Below are 18,100 nucleotides of genomic sequence, written 5' to 3'. Positions count from 1 at the left end.
GTTTTAGGGATTATTACCCAGGACAAAGCCATTATTTTTTTTATTTTTTTTGCGGTACGCGGGCCTCTCACTGTTGTGGCCTCTCCCATTGCGGAGCACAGGCTCCGGACGTGCAGGCTCAGCGGCCATGGCTCACGGGCCCAGCCGCTCCACGGCATGTGGGATCTTCCCGGACTGGGGCACGAACCCGTGTCCCCTGCATCGACAGGCGGACTCTCAACCACTGCGTCACCAGGGAAGCCCACAAAGCCATTATTGTTTTCGCCAGTGGTTGCTACTCGGACAGTTAGAATGTAAATGATCCTTTGACTGCAGTGACTGTATGAGGAAACTTGACATTTTAGGCAACGAAATCCAGCCTTTTTGCAAAATATTTGTTTAGAAAATATGTGCCCATTTAATATGCTGTGTCTTCTAAGTGGCTGCCAACTAAAAACATTTAGCTAATTTAAAAATAGTTTTGGGGGCTTCCCTGGTGGTACAGTGGTTGAGACTCTGTCTGCTAATGCAGGGGACACGGGTTCGAGCCCTGGTTGGGAGGATCCCACATGCCGCGGAGCAACGAGGCCCGTGCGCCACAACTACTGAGCCTGCGCATCTGGAGCCTGTGCTCTGCAACAAGAGAGGCCGCGATAGTGAGAGGCCCGCGCACCACGATGAAGAGTGGCCCCCACTTGCCACAACTAGAGAAAGCCCTCGCACAGAAATGAAGATGCAACACAGCAAAAAATAAATTAAAAAAAAACAAACAAGTTTTGGAAACAAGGGGTCAGAATGGAGTCCCTTAGAAAAACCTCCTTAATTGACGGAGTGGACTCATGCACTGAGTTCATTATGCTAATAGCACATATTGACTTGTTCGAGTCTTTGCAATTCCAATGAGATGCAGATTACCGCAAGGAAATTCAATGCTCTCCTGAAACGAGTCACTGTAGAGAGTTCATTGTAAAGACAGAGTGCCCTAGATGGAATACACGAGTGCCCAGTGAAGACGTGTCCCCCACCCTAACTCCCACTGCCAAGGCCTAAAGATGGCAAGAGTGGATTGTTTTGGTGGAGGAAGTATTTTTCTTCTAAGCAAGTACAAGAGGATTCTCCTAGTCTGACTGGCTCTTGAATCCTGTTGACCCAAAGGCTTGGGCATCCAGCACTGGGGCTGGTGAACACACCTAACTGCCTACTTCTCTCATGTCTCCGTGAAAGACTGGCTTGATCATCTTTGGCTTGCACAGGTGACCACATTTCTGGAAAGGAGGTGATCATAAAGGGTAGCCATGTCCTGGAGGTGGGGGGCATGCCATAGTGCCTGCTTAACCCAAGGGGCCTAAGGGCAGGGTCAGCAGGGGAGGAGCAATCTCAGGTCTAAGGTCAAGGGCAATGCTGGCACTAGGGAATGAGGGAATGAGTGAAGGAGCCAAAGAAATTAGAAAGAGATGGGCAGGGAATGAGGCTGGGGTCCTGGTCTACTTTTACTGCCACTTTCCAGTGGCAAATGTTTAGGCTTTCCAGCTTTAAGGCCTAGGCAGCTAGGCGAGGCACACATGTGAGACCCTGTAAACCCAACTTTGAGTGTCCGTTCCAACTTAGAAATCCTAGACAGCGAGGATGCCAGATTCCGTTTATTTTTATACAAATATCCATCAGCTAGAAACTGCACAAATGAGATTTGATTTTTCTTGGCCATCATTACATAACCTTTGGTTCTCAGTTGAGAGGAAAAAACCTGCTTTAATATGTTCTCTGGAATGTCATTCTAAGGGGATAGTAGCAGGGGGTCTTTCCCCGGAATTTAGAAAATGAAGATGAGCTGAGGCTTAAAGAATACAAATCTTGGGCTTCCCTGGTGGCGCAGTGGTTGAGAGTCCGCCTGCCGATGCAGGGGACACGGGTTCGTGCCCCGGTCCGGGAAGATCCCACATGCCGCAGAGCAGCTGGGCCCGTGAGCCATGGCCACTGAGCCTGCCTATCCGGAGCCTGTGTTCCGCAACGGGAGAGGCCACAACAGTGAGAGGCCCGCGTACCACAAAAAAAAAAAAAAAAAAAAAGAATACAAATCTTCAGGTGATTATGTAGAGACAGGAGGTTAGGTTTGCGGAGTAAAGAAAAAGGGCAGATCAGCTGTGCTCTATCACAGATGACAAGCCCTGGGCAGTGTTTCGGGAAGGATAACGTCCATCGGCCTCTGCTTTACCTCACTCCTCTTCCTCTCCTCACCTCCTTCCTCTGCCCTTTCCCTCTCCTCGTTCCCTCTGGTCTCACATCACCTCTCTAATACCCTTTCTCCTTTCCCTGAAGGAGCCTACTATTTGGTTTACTTGGTTTTCATCTTTGAAAAGAGCAGTGTGCCTTGTTGACTGTTTTTTCTCTTTCTTCTCTCTCTTTTTATGTGAAAAAGGCAGTTACACTATACATTTAATTCTGAGAAGAGAAAAGTATAGTGAAATTCTCTTTAACACAAAGCATTTTTTTGGTGTGATTTTCAAAACAGAATCTTTCAAAATTGTCACTGTACTTGAGGTGTACCTGGAATCCTCTTTAGGGTAATGACTGTGACATTCCTCGGAGATGAACTCACTTCCATTAGTTGTTTTAAAAAGACACAGGCTGTCGGTCTTTTCACACTCGTCATGAGACTGAAAATAGAGACTCATCATCACCTATTTAAGGGTTATGAATAGCACTGCCTTGAAAAGGACAGTGGAAATCTGTGTGGAAATTGAAAATGATGCGTCAAATTCTGAAGCTAGGTAGGTAGACACAAAACTGAAGTTGGAGGCCAAACTGCCTCAGAGTTCTGAGCACAAGACATGATGAGACCCCCTCCCTGCCATGGTAATGGTCAGAGGCCAGGCATCACTTCCAGATGCAGAAGGGACGTGGAAGGTAGTTTAGCTCTAAGACTTAGTAGTGTCTCCCAGACAAAAAAGGCTCCGTAGTGCAGAGGCCATCCTAAGCCCAGTGGTAGGCTGGATTATTAACATTCTTCACTCTGTCCTTCGCAGGTGGCTTTGCTATCCCTGCTACTGGGGGCAGAGTGCACTTCTCCATCCCTGGACATGGGTTTGACCCACATCCCGGTGGCGTATCCACAGAAGTGACAGTTGGGTTCCTCCAACCCAAGGCCCTCTGGAAGGTCTGTATGCTTCCACTTGTCCTTGCCATTAGAAGGACATGGCATGCGCAGCCCATGGGTCCAACGAAAGGGTAAGAGATAAGGAAGAGAGAGAGGACACAGTAATTGAGCTGAGTTTGGATCAGCCAAGCCCCAGGTGATCTGAAGATGCTGAGTAAGAGTAAAAGAAAGCTGTTTTGAGCACACTGGCGTTTTAGAGTAGTTGTGATACGGCGATTTTTCGGAAATCCTTGACTGACACAAAGCACTCTTCCTAAATGTGGCCTGTTAGAAGGAAGAACATGAATAATAATAGTGACTAGAAAATGACAGTGTGAATAGAGAATGGTTTTCTGAGGATGAGGACAGGCCTGCGTGTATGGTTGCAAAAGTGGCTGATGCCGCTCCCCATTTCGAATAAACACCCCCACACACACACCCTTCCCCCGCCAACTGGTTCTTGGCCAAGGGTGAAGGACACCGCAGAACCCTGCCTTCCTGGCTACACTGGAAACCACTGATATTTCCACGTTCAATGATGACAGACACTGGTCTCTTTGGGAAGCAGCAGAGGCTCATTTCAAAGAATATCAGATAATTAAGTAGGGGAAGATCTTCAAGACGACCTATGCCTGGCAGAAGTTAAACTACTCACTACTCATAAGGCAGGCCCTTCAATTACTGGTCAAATGCCTCAGTTAAATGGTTATATTCTCCCTGAAATTTGTCTTTTAACTTTAACCCTTGCTCCCAACCCTTCCCTCTAAAGGCACAGAGAGTAAGTCTCTTGACTTTTCCAATATGGTATTTTAAAACACAGTTGCACATCCAAAGTCTTTTCCACACCAAACTCCCAGGGTTTCCTCACAATCTTATTTTGGCACACCACTCACCATTCTGATCACTCTCTTCTAGACACCTGCTTGCTTGTTCAAATCCCTCACGGAATGGGAAATGCAGAACCAGAGGCAATCTTTAAGGTGTATGTAAAACACTGCTGTGTAGATGAGGGAGTAATTATTTTGTTACCATGACATTATTTTTAAAATTATTTATGGCTATAAAGTGTCAAAAATTTTTTTTGTTACTCTAATTTGGTTTACCCTCTAAATAGCTTTCTCCTCCTTAGGAAAATGACTATTTTCTTGTTTAATAATAATGATAATGATATCAATTCCAATACCCTTCCTCTACTGAGGTCTATTAGATGCCTGGTACTTCCCTTCTACCAGTTCATTAGTCCACACAAAACCCTGAGGGTGGTATTATCATCTCCGCATAAAATGAGGACACAGGTTCAAAGAAGGCAAGTCACTGGCACGAGGTCACACAGCTGCACGGGGCTCTAATCCAGGCTGTCTGGTTCTACATGCATGGTCTTTCTACCGTCCTCACTCCCTCATCTCATTTCATCTGGGAAGGGAAGGAGCTAATTGTTTCATGGGAATAGCCAGGAGCAAAACATGGGTCCGCGCTCTCCCCATTCTGTATACCATATGGAAAGGTACCTCTGCCCACTTCAAAGTAAGATGGCCTCTCACCCTGTGACATCACAAAGCCTTTGGCTGGAATATAACTATCACATGACTGGCATCAGAGACAGCATGGAAAGGAATCCACGGAGGCCAGTCTTGTGATCTTCAACTAAGGTTTTCTTCTATTGCCATGGTGGACACTGCTGATGCCCTACCCAGATACCCCGTACTGGGTAGGTATAGGCAGAACAATGGCCTCCCAGAGATGTCCATGTCCTAATCCCCAGAACTGGTGAGTAGTTATGTTACGCGGCAAGGGGAACTCAAGGGTGCAAATGGAAGTAAGGCTGCTAATCAGGTGACCTTGAGATGGGAAGGTGATCCTGGTTTACCCAGGTAGGTCCAGTGTAATCACGAGAATCTTTAGGAAAGGGGGAGAGTCAGGACCAAAGGGATAGTGGTGTGAAAAAGACGTGACCTGCCACCGCCACGCTTCATTGCACTGAAGATAAAAAGGGGTCACAAGCCAAGGTGTGGGCAGCCTCTAGAAGGTGGAAAAGACAAGAACATGGATTCCCCCCTAGAGCCTCCAGAAAGGAATGCAGCTCTGTGGACACCTTGATTTTAGCCCAGTGAGACTCACTGTGGACTTCTGATCTCCAGAACTATAAGATAATACATCTGTGTGGTTTAAAGCTACCAAGTTTGTGGCAATTCGTTATAGCAGCGAAACCTCACTAATAACACTGGTGGTATGTGTGCTGGCTGCTCGTGGCTCACAGCTGCCCCTTTCTTCCGAAAATTGCCATCGGCAGAACATGAGCCACTTTGCTCAGGGGTTTGAAATGACCTCCATCATGGGAGGAGGAGGGAAGCCCACTGATACCGAAGGCTGGCCTCAAGGAAGGACCAGCTGGTGAAATTCATGCTCCAGACTCCCGCAAGATCCACCTAACACCACTTCCTAGTTGAGTTCCTCCCCTTCTCCATCCGCTTCCCTCTCTCCCTCTTGTCCTGAGAGCACCCTCTCAATAAATTACGTGCACTTGAGTCCCCATGTCAGGCTCTGCTTCTAGGAAATCCGACCTGAGACAACTGTCATACTCAGAAGAGGTGCTGGGCCACGGGAAATGGGTACTGAAGGGGAAACGGGGGGCTGGGAAGGGTGGGTTTCAGGGTTGAGGAGCTGGAAGGTGTGATGAACGACATATCAGGGCCACACTGGGCCCTGGCTCCCAGCTTGGGAAACAGGCTCTTGATCTTAAAGTGTTCTTCCCTGAAGCCTTCACGGCCAAGCCCAGCGCTGCAGCACCCAGGCCGTAAGTGAGCAGGAGGTATGGCGTGGGCCTGGCATTGGGACCCCACGTGGGGAAGGCCTGTCTCTCACACCTGTTACCCTCTCAGTGGCTGTCCAGGCACTCTAGGCTTTGCCTGGCTTCATATCTGCAGGATCAGCACCGTCTCAGGACAGTCCCCATCTCAGTCAGCCTTGCATCGTCTGATTCCCAGCCTCATTTCCTCTCTTAATGCCAGCCTTCTGCCCTTCAACTTCTCCTAGGGTGGGTACATCCTAACTGCCCCCTGAGAGCACACATGGGCATCTCCTTCCCCCTCCTCTCTTGTTCTGCAGTGACCTGTCCATCACCAGGACACGCTGCTGTTCTTGAAACAACGGGTTTCAACTCACTCTGAGTTCCAAAGTACTTTTATGGTTTCCTCCATCTGTTTGGTCACTGGGTTTCTACCGTGGGACAGGCAGAAGAGTGTTAACTGCAGAATTTCTGTGCGCCTGGCTCTCAATGGCTCAGGTCTTCCTTCTAGCTGGGACATTTTATAGGTCATTCTCTTCATCTGGGCACAACCCCCAAGATGCTCAGGCTATCACCATTTCTCTAAGGTAGCAGGAGTGAGTCCTTTCCGGGTCCAGAGTTGTAATCACCATTCCAACCAAATCCCCTGTCCTGCCTGGGTCAGTGCCTCCCTGAGGTCTCCTGCCTTCCACAGCTGCCTGTCTCTGTCACTCACCTGGAGCTCACCAAGCCACAGACCCCCTGCCCAGGCGACCCCAGATAGACACAGCCACGCATACTGGAGAGGACCCTGCAATGCGTCACTCAGATCTCCCTGCAGAACAGAGGCGTTCGAACCCCAACTGCCCAGCACCTTGATTGCCTCCCACGGATTCCCTCTCCCTTAACTGCCCTTAGCTAAAAAGAACTGCTCTGTTCAAGATTTTGCCCCCTCCCCAGGGGCTGCCCGTACCCGGTGAGAGGTGATGCAGGGGTACAAAGTCCCAGACCTCTGGCCTCAACGCGAGATGACTGTACGGGGCTTGAGAGCTCCCTGGGGATCGGCTGGAAGCTTTCTTCCATCTGTACCACAACCCAGCGTCTCCCTCCACCCAGCCCTGCTTCCCTTACCTGTTGACACACACTGTCATCCCAAACGCTCCCAAACAACCCTCCTGCATATCAGACAGACTCAGAGTCTGTCCACGGGGACCTGGACTCAGGTACACCCCTCTCACCTGGCTTTGCAGGGATGCAGGGACCTGGAGGAGGAGGCAGAGGGACGGCTTACCCACGATCATGTGGTTGCAGACATCACAGAAAGTGGGCTTCTTGAAGATGTGCTCCTGAAAGGCGTGGGCCTTGCCGCCGCCTGGGTACAGGCCGGCCCTGGTGACTGTGGACGTCAGGCATCCGGGGGCAGGGAGCAGGCTGGAGCTGGGGCTGACCTCCGAAAGCATGTCGGCCTGCAGTTTCGCATCGCTGTTGGTTCGCTGGAAGAAGTTGTCAGCACTTTTGCTCCGTAAACTCTTGGTCTTGAAAGAAAGTGATCGTTTTAGTTTCTGGAGCTGCAATGCAATGACAGAACAGACTTACGATCAATCGTGCAGACTCCTGCTGTGGGGCTGAGGCCTACTCCATGGACTGCTCTGTTCCTACGGACTTCCTCAGCCCCTGGGGAGGCTCACAGATGTCCCTGAGGGGGCGGGTGATGTCAGCAGCCCCTTTTCCACTGCCTGCCCCTCCTCTCTGCCTCCCTGCCATCCCACCCACGTGTTGTCAAAATATCCCACTGCTTTGGACACCATTTGCCTTTTGAATTGGAATCACTGGAAATATTAATTGTATGAACTCCTGGGCTCAAAGGCTGGGTCCCTCATGCTGGGGTCTCTGCTGGTCTTTCTCTGCTGTGGTCCCTTGGCAGCCATCTGTCTGCTCACATAGCAAAGCAGAGGAGGTCACTGTCTGACTCGGAATTAATCTGGCTAAAGTATCACAGAACACAAGCCGGAACTTCTCAAGCCTGCTTGGGTCCGAAGCAGTGCGTGTGCGTGTGCGTGTGTTTGAGGAGGGCACGGTGTGAAATTATCCATTTGACTTTCTCTGCTCCTCCCTGTGCCCTGCCTCTCGGTTTTGCTCATGGCAAACTAGACCATTTCTCCTTTGCCTTTGGGACCCATGGAGTGGCACCACACGGGGCTGGAGGAATCCTAACTCGGTTTGGTCCAGTCTGCACCTCCAATCTAGTTTTCACATGGCAGCCGGAAGGGTCTTTTGGAAACAAGATGTGAGCCTGTTGTTTAAAATCCTTCACAGAGCTTCCTTTGTTCTTTATAAATTTAAAGAAAAGCTCCTTGCCATGGGCTCCAGGGACTGGTAGATTCTGGATCCCAGCGACAGCTCACACACCATCCACCTTGCTCTGCCCATCCCAGCCACAGCGGCCTTTTAAGTCTCTGGCATTTATTATGCTTTTTAATCAGCAGCCCTTAGTGCATAGTTTCCCCTCTCCCCAGATAAAAGAAATGAACCACTTAGCAGCTGCATGACCTGTAGTAGGTCACTTCACCTTTAAGGCAGTTTTCCTTTTGTGATTGAATATCCATGCCTGTTGCCTGGAATTGATGTCTAAGCCCCAAAGCTGTAGACAAAACAAGTGCTCATCACACTATTCTAATAAAGACCTCCATCAAGTGTGGTCAGACACCCCTACTGAACACACAAGATGTCTTGATCTGGCCTTGCCGAGTCTAGCCACCTAATCTAGCCATCAGCCCCCCAACTTCTCCCACAGAAGATCAGGAAGATGTGGTGGTCTTAGTGCTTGGGGTGGATGCCACAGTTCTCTACCTTCCCCTTCCCATGCCCCTTTGCAAGGTGACCTCGCAGCTCCTCCCATCAAGGCTGGAGTTCCTCAAATCTTGTTGGTTTGGGGAATTTGACCAACAGCAGGCGGCAGAGCAACTTTAAGCCACTTCCAAGCCCAAATCTCAAGATGCCCTGTATGCTTCTATCTGCCCTCTTGGAAACCTGCCAAACTGCCATATGCACAAACCCGATATAGCCTGAAGGACGATGAAAGACACACAGTCCAGAAGCCCCCATCACTCGAGTGACACCCCTGAAGCAGAGCCACCTTGCTCCCTGCAGGGAATCAAGGAGCATAGATGAGACCAGTAGAACTGCCCAGCTGAGTCCCGCTCAAACTGTCAACCCATAGGATCATCAACTAAAGAGATGGCTGGTGTTTTGAACCATTGAGTATCTATCGTGTGTACACAGCAATACAGTGCTGTTCTCCCCACCTTCCAAACATGTGGTGGGATTGTGCCTTGTTGCCCATTTGAAGGTGGCCAGGACCATGTGAAGTCAGTGTTCTACTTCAGGGAACTGTATGGCGTCGGGGGTGGGGAACACCCTTGCAGGGGGCCTTCTAGAGAAGCCCCACTAAGACCAGCAATGGAGCATCATCAGCCCGAAAGGGCTAGCCTGAGAAGCAGCAGTAACCTACATAACAGGTGAGAAACTGTGGGCCGCCAAGACTCTTGTCCCTTTCCCTCCATCCTACGGCCCAGACCCAGCAGAGGGGCTGGAACTGCCAAAGGAGCAGGAAGGAAGAGTTCCTGGATCATCTTGGAGTGTTTGTTACCGAACCGTAACCTAGCACATCCTCACTGATACAGGGGAAGGGAGTCACGAGCCCTTGGGAGCACAGCACTTATTTTGAAGAGGACCCTCCATCTCCAGCAAAGCTAACTGCGAGGGGGGGCTATGAAGCAATCGCTCTGTGAGACTGAGCCCCACAGAGGTGAGGGCCTGGAACCAGCAAAGGAGCAGAACACACCTTCTGCACGTCAAGTCCTTCTGGCTATAAATTGGACTGACGCTGGAGGAAGGTAGACTTAGACAGGAGGCGAGTGATTCAGATACACACACACACACACACACACACACACACACACACATACATATACATATATAGTAGGATAGTAAGAGGTTCAAACTACTAGGTATAAAATAAATAAGTTGCATAGATGTAACATACAGCACAGAGATAAGCCAATATTTTATAACTTTATATGGAATATAATCTATAAAAACATTGAACCACTATGTTGTACACCTGAAACTAATATAATATTGTAAGTCAACTCTACTTCAATTAAAGAAAAAAGAACTTGAACATAAGTATCTGAGTCTACATCTGGGGACTTTTCCATACCCTGGTTCTGCTATTTTGTATTCTGTTAACTCAAGAAAAACTTACTTAGGTGTTGAATAAAGTGGCTAATGGATTGTCAAGTTACAGGCTGAATCCTCTGTGTATTTCATACACTGTTTCTGATCCTTGATTTTTCATTTTGAAAGCACTGCAGAACGCTTCTAAAGCTGCACGTTAGATTTATAGGAACCTAGTAAACGGTTTTTGCTTTAATAGCAGCTTGGAGAATCAGAGCAGCAAACAGAATCCCAATTCTGTTTAAAGCCCCATCTGATGCTTTGTCTGGTTTTAACAATCTATTTAGCTAAAGATAAGGGCTAAGGGCGGTTTCTTTTGTCAAATGAACAACAGATCTGCTTCTTTCAGATAATTAAGAAAAATCCCCAGAGTTAGATTACACCAAATGAGGGGAAAAAAAAACTACTGACATTAAACATTAGCTATTAGGTGTTAGAAAATTATTCTGAATTCTTCAATTCAGCAGGGCTCTGGATTGCTCACCTATGAAAGAGCAACACAGTGAAAACTGCATGACCTATTTTTTTTTTGAACTTGTTATTTAAAAATAATTTTAGTAATACAAAGATTGCAAAATAGTAGAATCCCCGTGTAACTTTCACTCACTTTCCCCTAATGTTAACGTCTTACATAGTACAATATAGTAAATTGATTGTAACCAGGAAACTGACACTGATATAAAACTGTTAACTAATCTATGGATCTTATTAGATTTTTCCAGTTGTCCCATAATGCCTTTTTTTCTGGTCCAGGATCCAATCCAGGATTCCATATTGCATTTAGTTTCATTTCCTTAGTCTCTTCGATCTATGTTAGGTCCTCAGTCTTTTTTTGTCTTTCATAACCTCTACCTTTTTGAGGTTTACAAAACAGTATTTTGTAGAATGTCCTTCAATTTGGGTTTGTCTGATGTTTTCTCATTATTAGACTGAGGTTATATATTTTCAGTAAGAACAGGACAAAAGTGATGTGTTCTTCTCAATGCAGCATATTAGGAGGTACCTGACATCAGTATGTCCTATTACTGGTGATACTAACTTTAGTCAGTGGGCTGAGGTGATATTAGCCAGGCTGCTCCACTGTCAAGTTACTATTTTTCTCTTTGTCATGAATGAGTTTCATGTAGGGGAACTACTTTGAGATGATGTAAATATCCTGTTTCTCATCATGCATTTGTCCTCTAATTTCAACATCCATCGATGATTCTTGCCTGCAAAACTTATTACCTGGTGTTTGCCTAATGGTGATAGTCTATTTCCATTATCCTTCTATATTAATTAATTAGTATTCTCCTTCTCTTCACCTATTTATTAATTATTTGTTTCTATTAGTATGGACTGATGGATCTTTGCTTTATTCTGAGTTACAATTTCCTACTACCATCATTTTGTTACTCTAATTGTCCCAGGTTTGGTCACTGGAAGCTCCTTTTGGTTTGAATCTGTGTCCTTTTCCACATGCCCTGAATATTTCTGAAGACTTCCTTACTTGCTAACACTACAGGGTTCTCCAGGCTTATCTTATATTTTCCCTGTTCCAGTCTTGCAGCCAGCATTTCTCCAAGGAGCCCTGGTTAGTTTTATTAGGGAATGGTACCTATGAACTGTTATCTGGGCAGAAAATAACTGCTCAAAATTTAATCATTATCTAGTAGTTTATAGATCTTTTTATTGTTATGAACATAGTTTATAGATTTATAAAAACTTCATCTGCCATTTGTACAGCCAGGAAGAAATGAAAATGGATTTTGGTGAAAAAATGCAGGTCTCTGCCTCAAGAAAATACTAGAAGCAATCAAATGTTCATCCATAGAGAAACAGTTAATTAATCCAGTACCCCATTCGATGGAATATTAGACCACAATTAAAGAGTGAGTCATCTCCCATGCTTTCTTTTTTCACTCACAAGACTGAGTTTAGTGCTGTAAAATGAATATCTGCCCATGTATCTCCCCAAGTGAGATGAAAACTTTCCTCTCCTTTTCCCCTCAGTTTGTCACTCATCTCTGACTTTATTTACTCAACGCGTTTGCGTAGGATGAATTTAAAATTCTATGGAGTCAAAATTGATCAATGTTGCTGCTGCTCTTAACGGCCGACATTTACTGAAGATGTACCATTTGCTTATTCTATGTGATTCCTGAGGCTGCTGTCTCAGTCAACTAATGATATGTACTTAACACTGACCTCCCTTCTAGCTCAAGACATAATACAAGGACCCTAACAACATCTACCTGACTCCTAAAGTGATCAAAGGCGACTTTTCTCACTATATTTAGGCAGAAATTCCAGATCTTGAAAAACTCGTTTCATTTAGAAATGAAAGAACATAAAACATAAACCAATAATATGGTGTGTGTGAAAACCTCTAAAACATAAGTAAATATTATACCACTCAGGTGGTAAAGGAAGAACATAGTTGTGAAAACACTTACTATTGGAATAAAAAGTAAACTTCATATACACTCTGTGCTTTCAATACATTTGGAAACATATAATCTCTGAAAAATAAGATACGAAAGCTGAGATGATCAAACTCAGTTAGAAAGGAAGGGATTCGCTAGAGTTAAGAAAAGAATTTGTAGCAAGCAGTAAATACCACAGTAAAATTTAAAACAGGAAAGGTAAAAGCAACAAGGACTCACTCTGCAGAAACGTGATCCTACGATGTGGGGTTATGTTTGAGAAGCTCACATAAAACACAGGACTTATTACAAAGATACAAGAAGATGAAAATCATTAGAGAAGACATAAAGAAATAACTGGATCCTGAAGAAGACTTCAGAATGACTGGAACGGCAGCATTATTCAAAGATAAAAGAGAATTCCTGGGCTAAATGAGGGAAGAAGACAAACCCATCAATGAGGGAACCGTCATGTGTCCGGTCAGCCTGGTGAAAAGAGCTATCTCTTTTCCTGCCAGCAAGTTCAAGTGTCCTGTCAGAACATCAAGGTGTCAAAAGAAAAGGAGGACATCCAAACACACAGGCAGGAAAGTGGGTCACCCATGAAGAAAGAAACCTTAGACTCACTTCAAGTTTCTCTTCTCCAATGTGAAACAATGTAAGACAAAGTTATGACCCAAGTATTCTCAACCCAGACAAATGACCACTCAGGAGCAGAGAAAACAAAAGCACTGGAAAATATGGAAAACTCGAGGCATAAAAGAACTTGCGCTTGAAATAATTTCAACATGGTTAAGTTAAAATGACTGGTATACACAGTTCACAAAGACAATTCACCTATTATAAATACTTAATGAAACAGATGACACGTAATTCAGAACAGATGACACGTAATTTAGTTTTAACAGTAATAAAAATACCACGAGTTGTAGTAACAAAACACAAGTAGTGAGGGGGTGGAGGATGGAGGAGGAAGCCAGCTTGTGTTAACTTCCTCATTTCTGTGGAGGAGAAGTAACAAGGACAACAAGCATGGTATTAGTTACAGCTGACATTTGAGTCCTTCGGATGTGTCACATACTATTCCTAAAACTTCACGTGTATCATCTCCTTTAATCCTCCAATCCACCTCATCAGGCAGTGACTGTGTGGCACTGTGCCATTAAACCCACCCTACAGCTCTATGAGGGACTATTATTCCAATTTGTAGATGATGTCCTGGGAGTCAGAGTGGTAAAGGACATACTGTAAGTGATAAAGCCAAGAATCAGTCCTGCTTACTCTGACCAAGCCAGGCATTTGCAGCCAACCCAAGCTGACCATGTTCCTCCATCCTCACTCGGAATTTCAGCCATAAGTGACCAAGGAGGATATACTTTCCTGCCTCTGAGCCTCTGTTCATGCTGTTTCTCTGTCTGGGAACACCCTCTCACCCTTGGAGAAAGCCACCTGCTATGTCAGGATTGTCACAATTGGAGTTCATTTTATTTGTTTAATTGTTTCTTGTCTGTGTCCTTAAGATGTGAACTCCATGAAGCCAGGCAGGAAGCCAGGAAGCCAGGAAGAAATGAAGATCTTTGCAATTAGTGTTGAAATGCCTGGTACATAGGAAGTGCTCAAATAGATCCATGAAGACGCCTCCATCATTCCAATCAGAAGTAATTGCTCCTTGAGTGTACCATAACATAATGCTTGCATCACAGGTCCAGTTCTTATTTCAATTTGTATCGTATTCACTCTCCCACCCTAGATTTGTGAATTCCCTGTAGATTGGATTAGGTCTCAATCAACTTTATATCACTCCCAAAGCAGTTCTCAACCTTTTTTATTTTTGTAGGACTCTGCTTTTTTTTGTTTTTGCCCCCCCACCCCACCCCACTCCAAGGCAGACTCTGTTAGCTGTGTACCCAACTTCCGGTCCCTACTTCTCTTTTCCTTACAAAACCTCCATTTTTTCTTGGAACAGCAGTGTGTCCAGCTTTCCTGACGGCTGGAAATGGCTTATGACACAGTTCTGGCCAAGGCAATGTACATCCAATGTAGATTTCTCCAGAGTTTTGCTTTCTTGATAAAAGAGGGAAGACTTGGTTGCTCCTACCTTTCTCTCTTTCCTTCTTGTCTTGAACACAGACATGACGTCTAGAGCTACAGCAGCCCTCTTGCTATCCCACGATAATGGGGACATAAGCCAACAGGCCAAGGTGGCAGAGAAAAGGAAGCTCATGATGGCTTTGCTGAGTAGCTAAGCCAAGGCCAGCAACTTCTTATCTCTAGGCTTCTTACTATGTGAGAAAAACCAACCCATACTTGTTTAAATTACTGTAAGTTGGATTTTTTGGTCCCTTTAACCAATATTTTCTTTAACTTGTCCAGCTGATATTCTTTTTTTTTTTTTTTTGCGGTACGCGGGCCTCTCACTGCTGTGGCCTCTCCCGTTGCGGAGCACAGGCTCCGGACGCGCAGGTTCAGCGGCCATGGCTCACGGGCCCAGCCGCTCCGCAGCATGTGGGATCTTCCCAGACCGGGGCATGAACCCGCGTCCCCTGCATCGGCAGGCGGACTCTCACCCACTGCGCCACCAGGGAAGCCCTGTCCAGCTGATATTCTTAACTGGTACAGCACTTACATGCTACCCTCCCACGGGTATATGTAGATTTTTGACAAACCCAAACTATTATTGCAGGAGAGTAAATCACTGCAAAATTCTGAACTAAGAGGAGAACGAGACTCCGAAAGGGTAAGTGTCTGCCCACAGTTATGCTGACAGTAAGCAGCGGAGTCGGAATCAGATTCAGGTTTCTCAAGACTGCCAAATCCATGCTTGTGCCCTGCCCTTGTCGCCTCATCACAAGGTACACGTGTGCCACCTGCAAAGCCGCATCCCTTGGCTTAATGGAGATATGGGGCCTCTGATCACTGCCTTTCAAAGACCTCACCCTGGAGGAATACTCTCCTGGGCGTAGCTGCCATGGTTTCAATTCCTACGATGAGGGTGCAACTTTGTTGGCCAAATACTGCCTGGCTGTCCTGGATACTTTTTTTTTTTTTGCGGTATGCAGGTCTCTCACTGTTGTGGCCTCTCCCGTTGCGGAGCACGGGCTCCGGACGCGCAGGCTCAGCGGCCACGGCTCATGGGCCCAGCCGCTCCGTGGCATGTGGGATCTTCCCGGACCGGGGCACGAACCCGTGTCCCCTGCATCGGCAGGCGGACTCTCAACCACTGCACCACCAGGGAAGCCCCCTGGATACTTCTTTTAAGGGCCACTTTAGAACATCCCCACCAGCACATTTTCATCCTGGTCATCCTCCCAGCCTGAGCTGGAAATACGTTCTGTGTGTTTGAGGAACGCCAAGGAGCTTGAGCACCGGTGACTAGGACAGACCGAGAGGGAGTTGAGGAGGCAGAGGACAAAGATAAGGTTACACACGCAGAGGCTGGTCCTGCAGGACCTCAGAGGCCTTGGGGTAGGACTTTGCATTTATTCCCAGTGTGATGGAAAGACACTGCCTGACTGAGTGATCTGTATCTGTAAAGGACTGCACTGGTTTATGCATGGAGAAAGGACTAACATTTTCATAGACAGATGATGGCTTAAGCGAGGGCCATGGCAGTGGAAATAGTAAGAAATGGTGTGTTCTGGGCATATTCTGAAGTAGGGTTTCTTAGTGAGTTGGATGTGGTGTGTGAGGAAAAGAGAGAAGCCGAAGATGAATCCAAGGATTTTTGTCCTGAGCAGTTGCCACTGGAGAAATGGCCATTTACTGGGATGATGGACAGTGGGAAGAAGCATGTCTGATGGGGAGAGGAGATGAATACTGGGCATTTGTTTTTGATGGGCTAATTTTGAGATGACTACTAGAGATCCATGTAAAGATGTGGTTAAAGAGAGTTCAAATCCCCTAAATTTCCAGTCCCAAACATCACACCGATTTTTACCAGCCAGAGGCCAGATGCAAGGCACCAGAACGAACTGTGTGGGCTCTGTCTGAAGATGAAGACAAACGACAACCAGGGATCCAAACAAACACTCTGAGATTTTAGCTTTTCAAACTCATTTTGCTGCTGAACCCATTAATATGTTACCAAGAAGATGGGTGTGCTTGTGAGAAATATACCTACCGATACTATTTTAATGCAGATAATAGAGAGAACTGCTCCCCTTTAAGACTGTCTCCAAAACAAACAAAAAATACACAAAGACATATAAACATGGTTGTTCTGCAGCATGGTAATGTAATCAGTGGCAGAGGGCTCTGGGGAGCTGACTGCCTGAAATGGTCAAGCTGTCTGGGTCTGAGGCCTGGTTTTGATTTCTAATAGCTCTATTAACCTCTTCATGAATGGAAAACATGGCTGTAGAGATAATGCAAAGAGATAATCTCCATAAAGCTTTTAGCACAGAGTCTGAGACATAGAATAAACCCAATTAATATTAGCTATTATCACTTACATGCACAGAAACATGTAATACAGACACACGTAACCCACTGAACACACACTTTCACACCTGTGCACTGAGAAACACACACTAGAAAATCTACATTTACGGTACATACATGCATATATACAGAAAATGCCTTAAATTTTCTCATTCCCTTGCTGCCTGTCTTGCTTGCGTTTGACTTGATAACATTCCTTTTTAATGATTTTCAAGAATGGAAGGATTATTTTCTTTTCCTTGCAAGAGCTGGCTATTACTACTGATGCCTGCCATGGCTCAGGGCTGGCTGTCCTCCTGAATGAATGACAAATACCCTCAGCAAATCACTTTCTCTAAAAATAGACCACCCCAGATGATGTTTGGCTTCCATTCTCATTTCCATATACTTTGAAAAGAAAAAATTCCATTCTTGTTAGAGACTAACTGCTAATCTATCCCGAGCAATGTGACTCGATAAAAATGAACGAATCTCTCGAGTTTTGCAAAATGCCCTAGTTTTGCCTCATCTGTTTATTGGATTTATGTAAAATATAAATGGAAGGCTGACAGATTTCTCCATATCCTGCCCGTTGAATGTTCATTCTGTTTGGCTTTATGGAGCCATTTACCTAGAGCATTTTATCTTGACAACTTAATGCGTGACTTGCCTTCTCTATTTCTTCCTCCAGATGTGTGTGAATGGATTGAGTGGCTACAAGACACCTTTCAAATTATAGTCACTGTGTAGAAGCAGATGAATTGCTTTCGGCATTATTAGCCAACTAAACTTCTGATGGACACAATTCCCCCAAGAGTTCACTTGGTTTTCTGGGCCAAGGACCACACGGTTTATATCATCCATACTGTTGGGATGCATGTTTACGGCAAAACAAACAAACAAACAAAATTAAAAAGAACATTGAGAGTGAATTTTATATTGGGAAAATCAATACTGTTGGCCCAGTATGCATAAACCAGCTAAATTCTGATTTGGACCACCCTGCTTCCTTGATTTGAATTGGAGAGAGGCACTCACTCAAGATCTTAACGCCAAAATCATTAACATCTCCTCTGAAGTCTGTCTTGGCACATTTACTCTGGATTTTCAAACCGGGGAGCACTGAATCTGGAAGACTATAGGGAACATGTCAAATCTATA

The 18,100-nt window shown here is 45.7% G+C and overlaps 1 protein-coding gene across 3 annotated transcripts in view; it reads right to left on the bottom strand.

Annotated features, from left to right (window-relative positions):
* Positions 1-18,100, bottom strand: part of STAC (SH3 and cysteine rich domain) — a 101,832-nt gene that overhangs the window by 57,894 nt on the left and 25,838 nt on the right. For 2 of the 3 annotated variants that reach the window (XM_027088205.1, XM_027088203.1), the window contains exon 2: positions 7,168-7,444. In XM_027088205.1, coding sequence (XP_026944006.1) covers positions 7,168-7,444 — 277 coding nt within the window. The remainder of the gene's footprint in view (positions 1-7,167; positions 7,445-18,100) is intronic. The other variant, XM_027088204.1, reaches the window with a different exon arrangement.

The sequence above is a fragment of the Aethalodelphis obliquidens genome, unplaced genomic scaffold (genome assembly GCF_003676395.1).
Source record: "Aethalodelphis obliquidens isolate GAN/ISIS:26980383/991018 unplaced genomic scaffold, ASM367639v1 scaffold62, whole genome shotgun sequence".
Classification (NCBI taxonomy): Eukaryota; Metazoa; Chordata; class Mammalia; order Artiodactyla; family Delphinidae; genus Aethalodelphis; species Aethalodelphis obliquidens.
The sequence above is the reverse complement of the archived record's forward strand: the minus strand, read 5'-3'. Positions and strand labels throughout refer to the sequence as shown.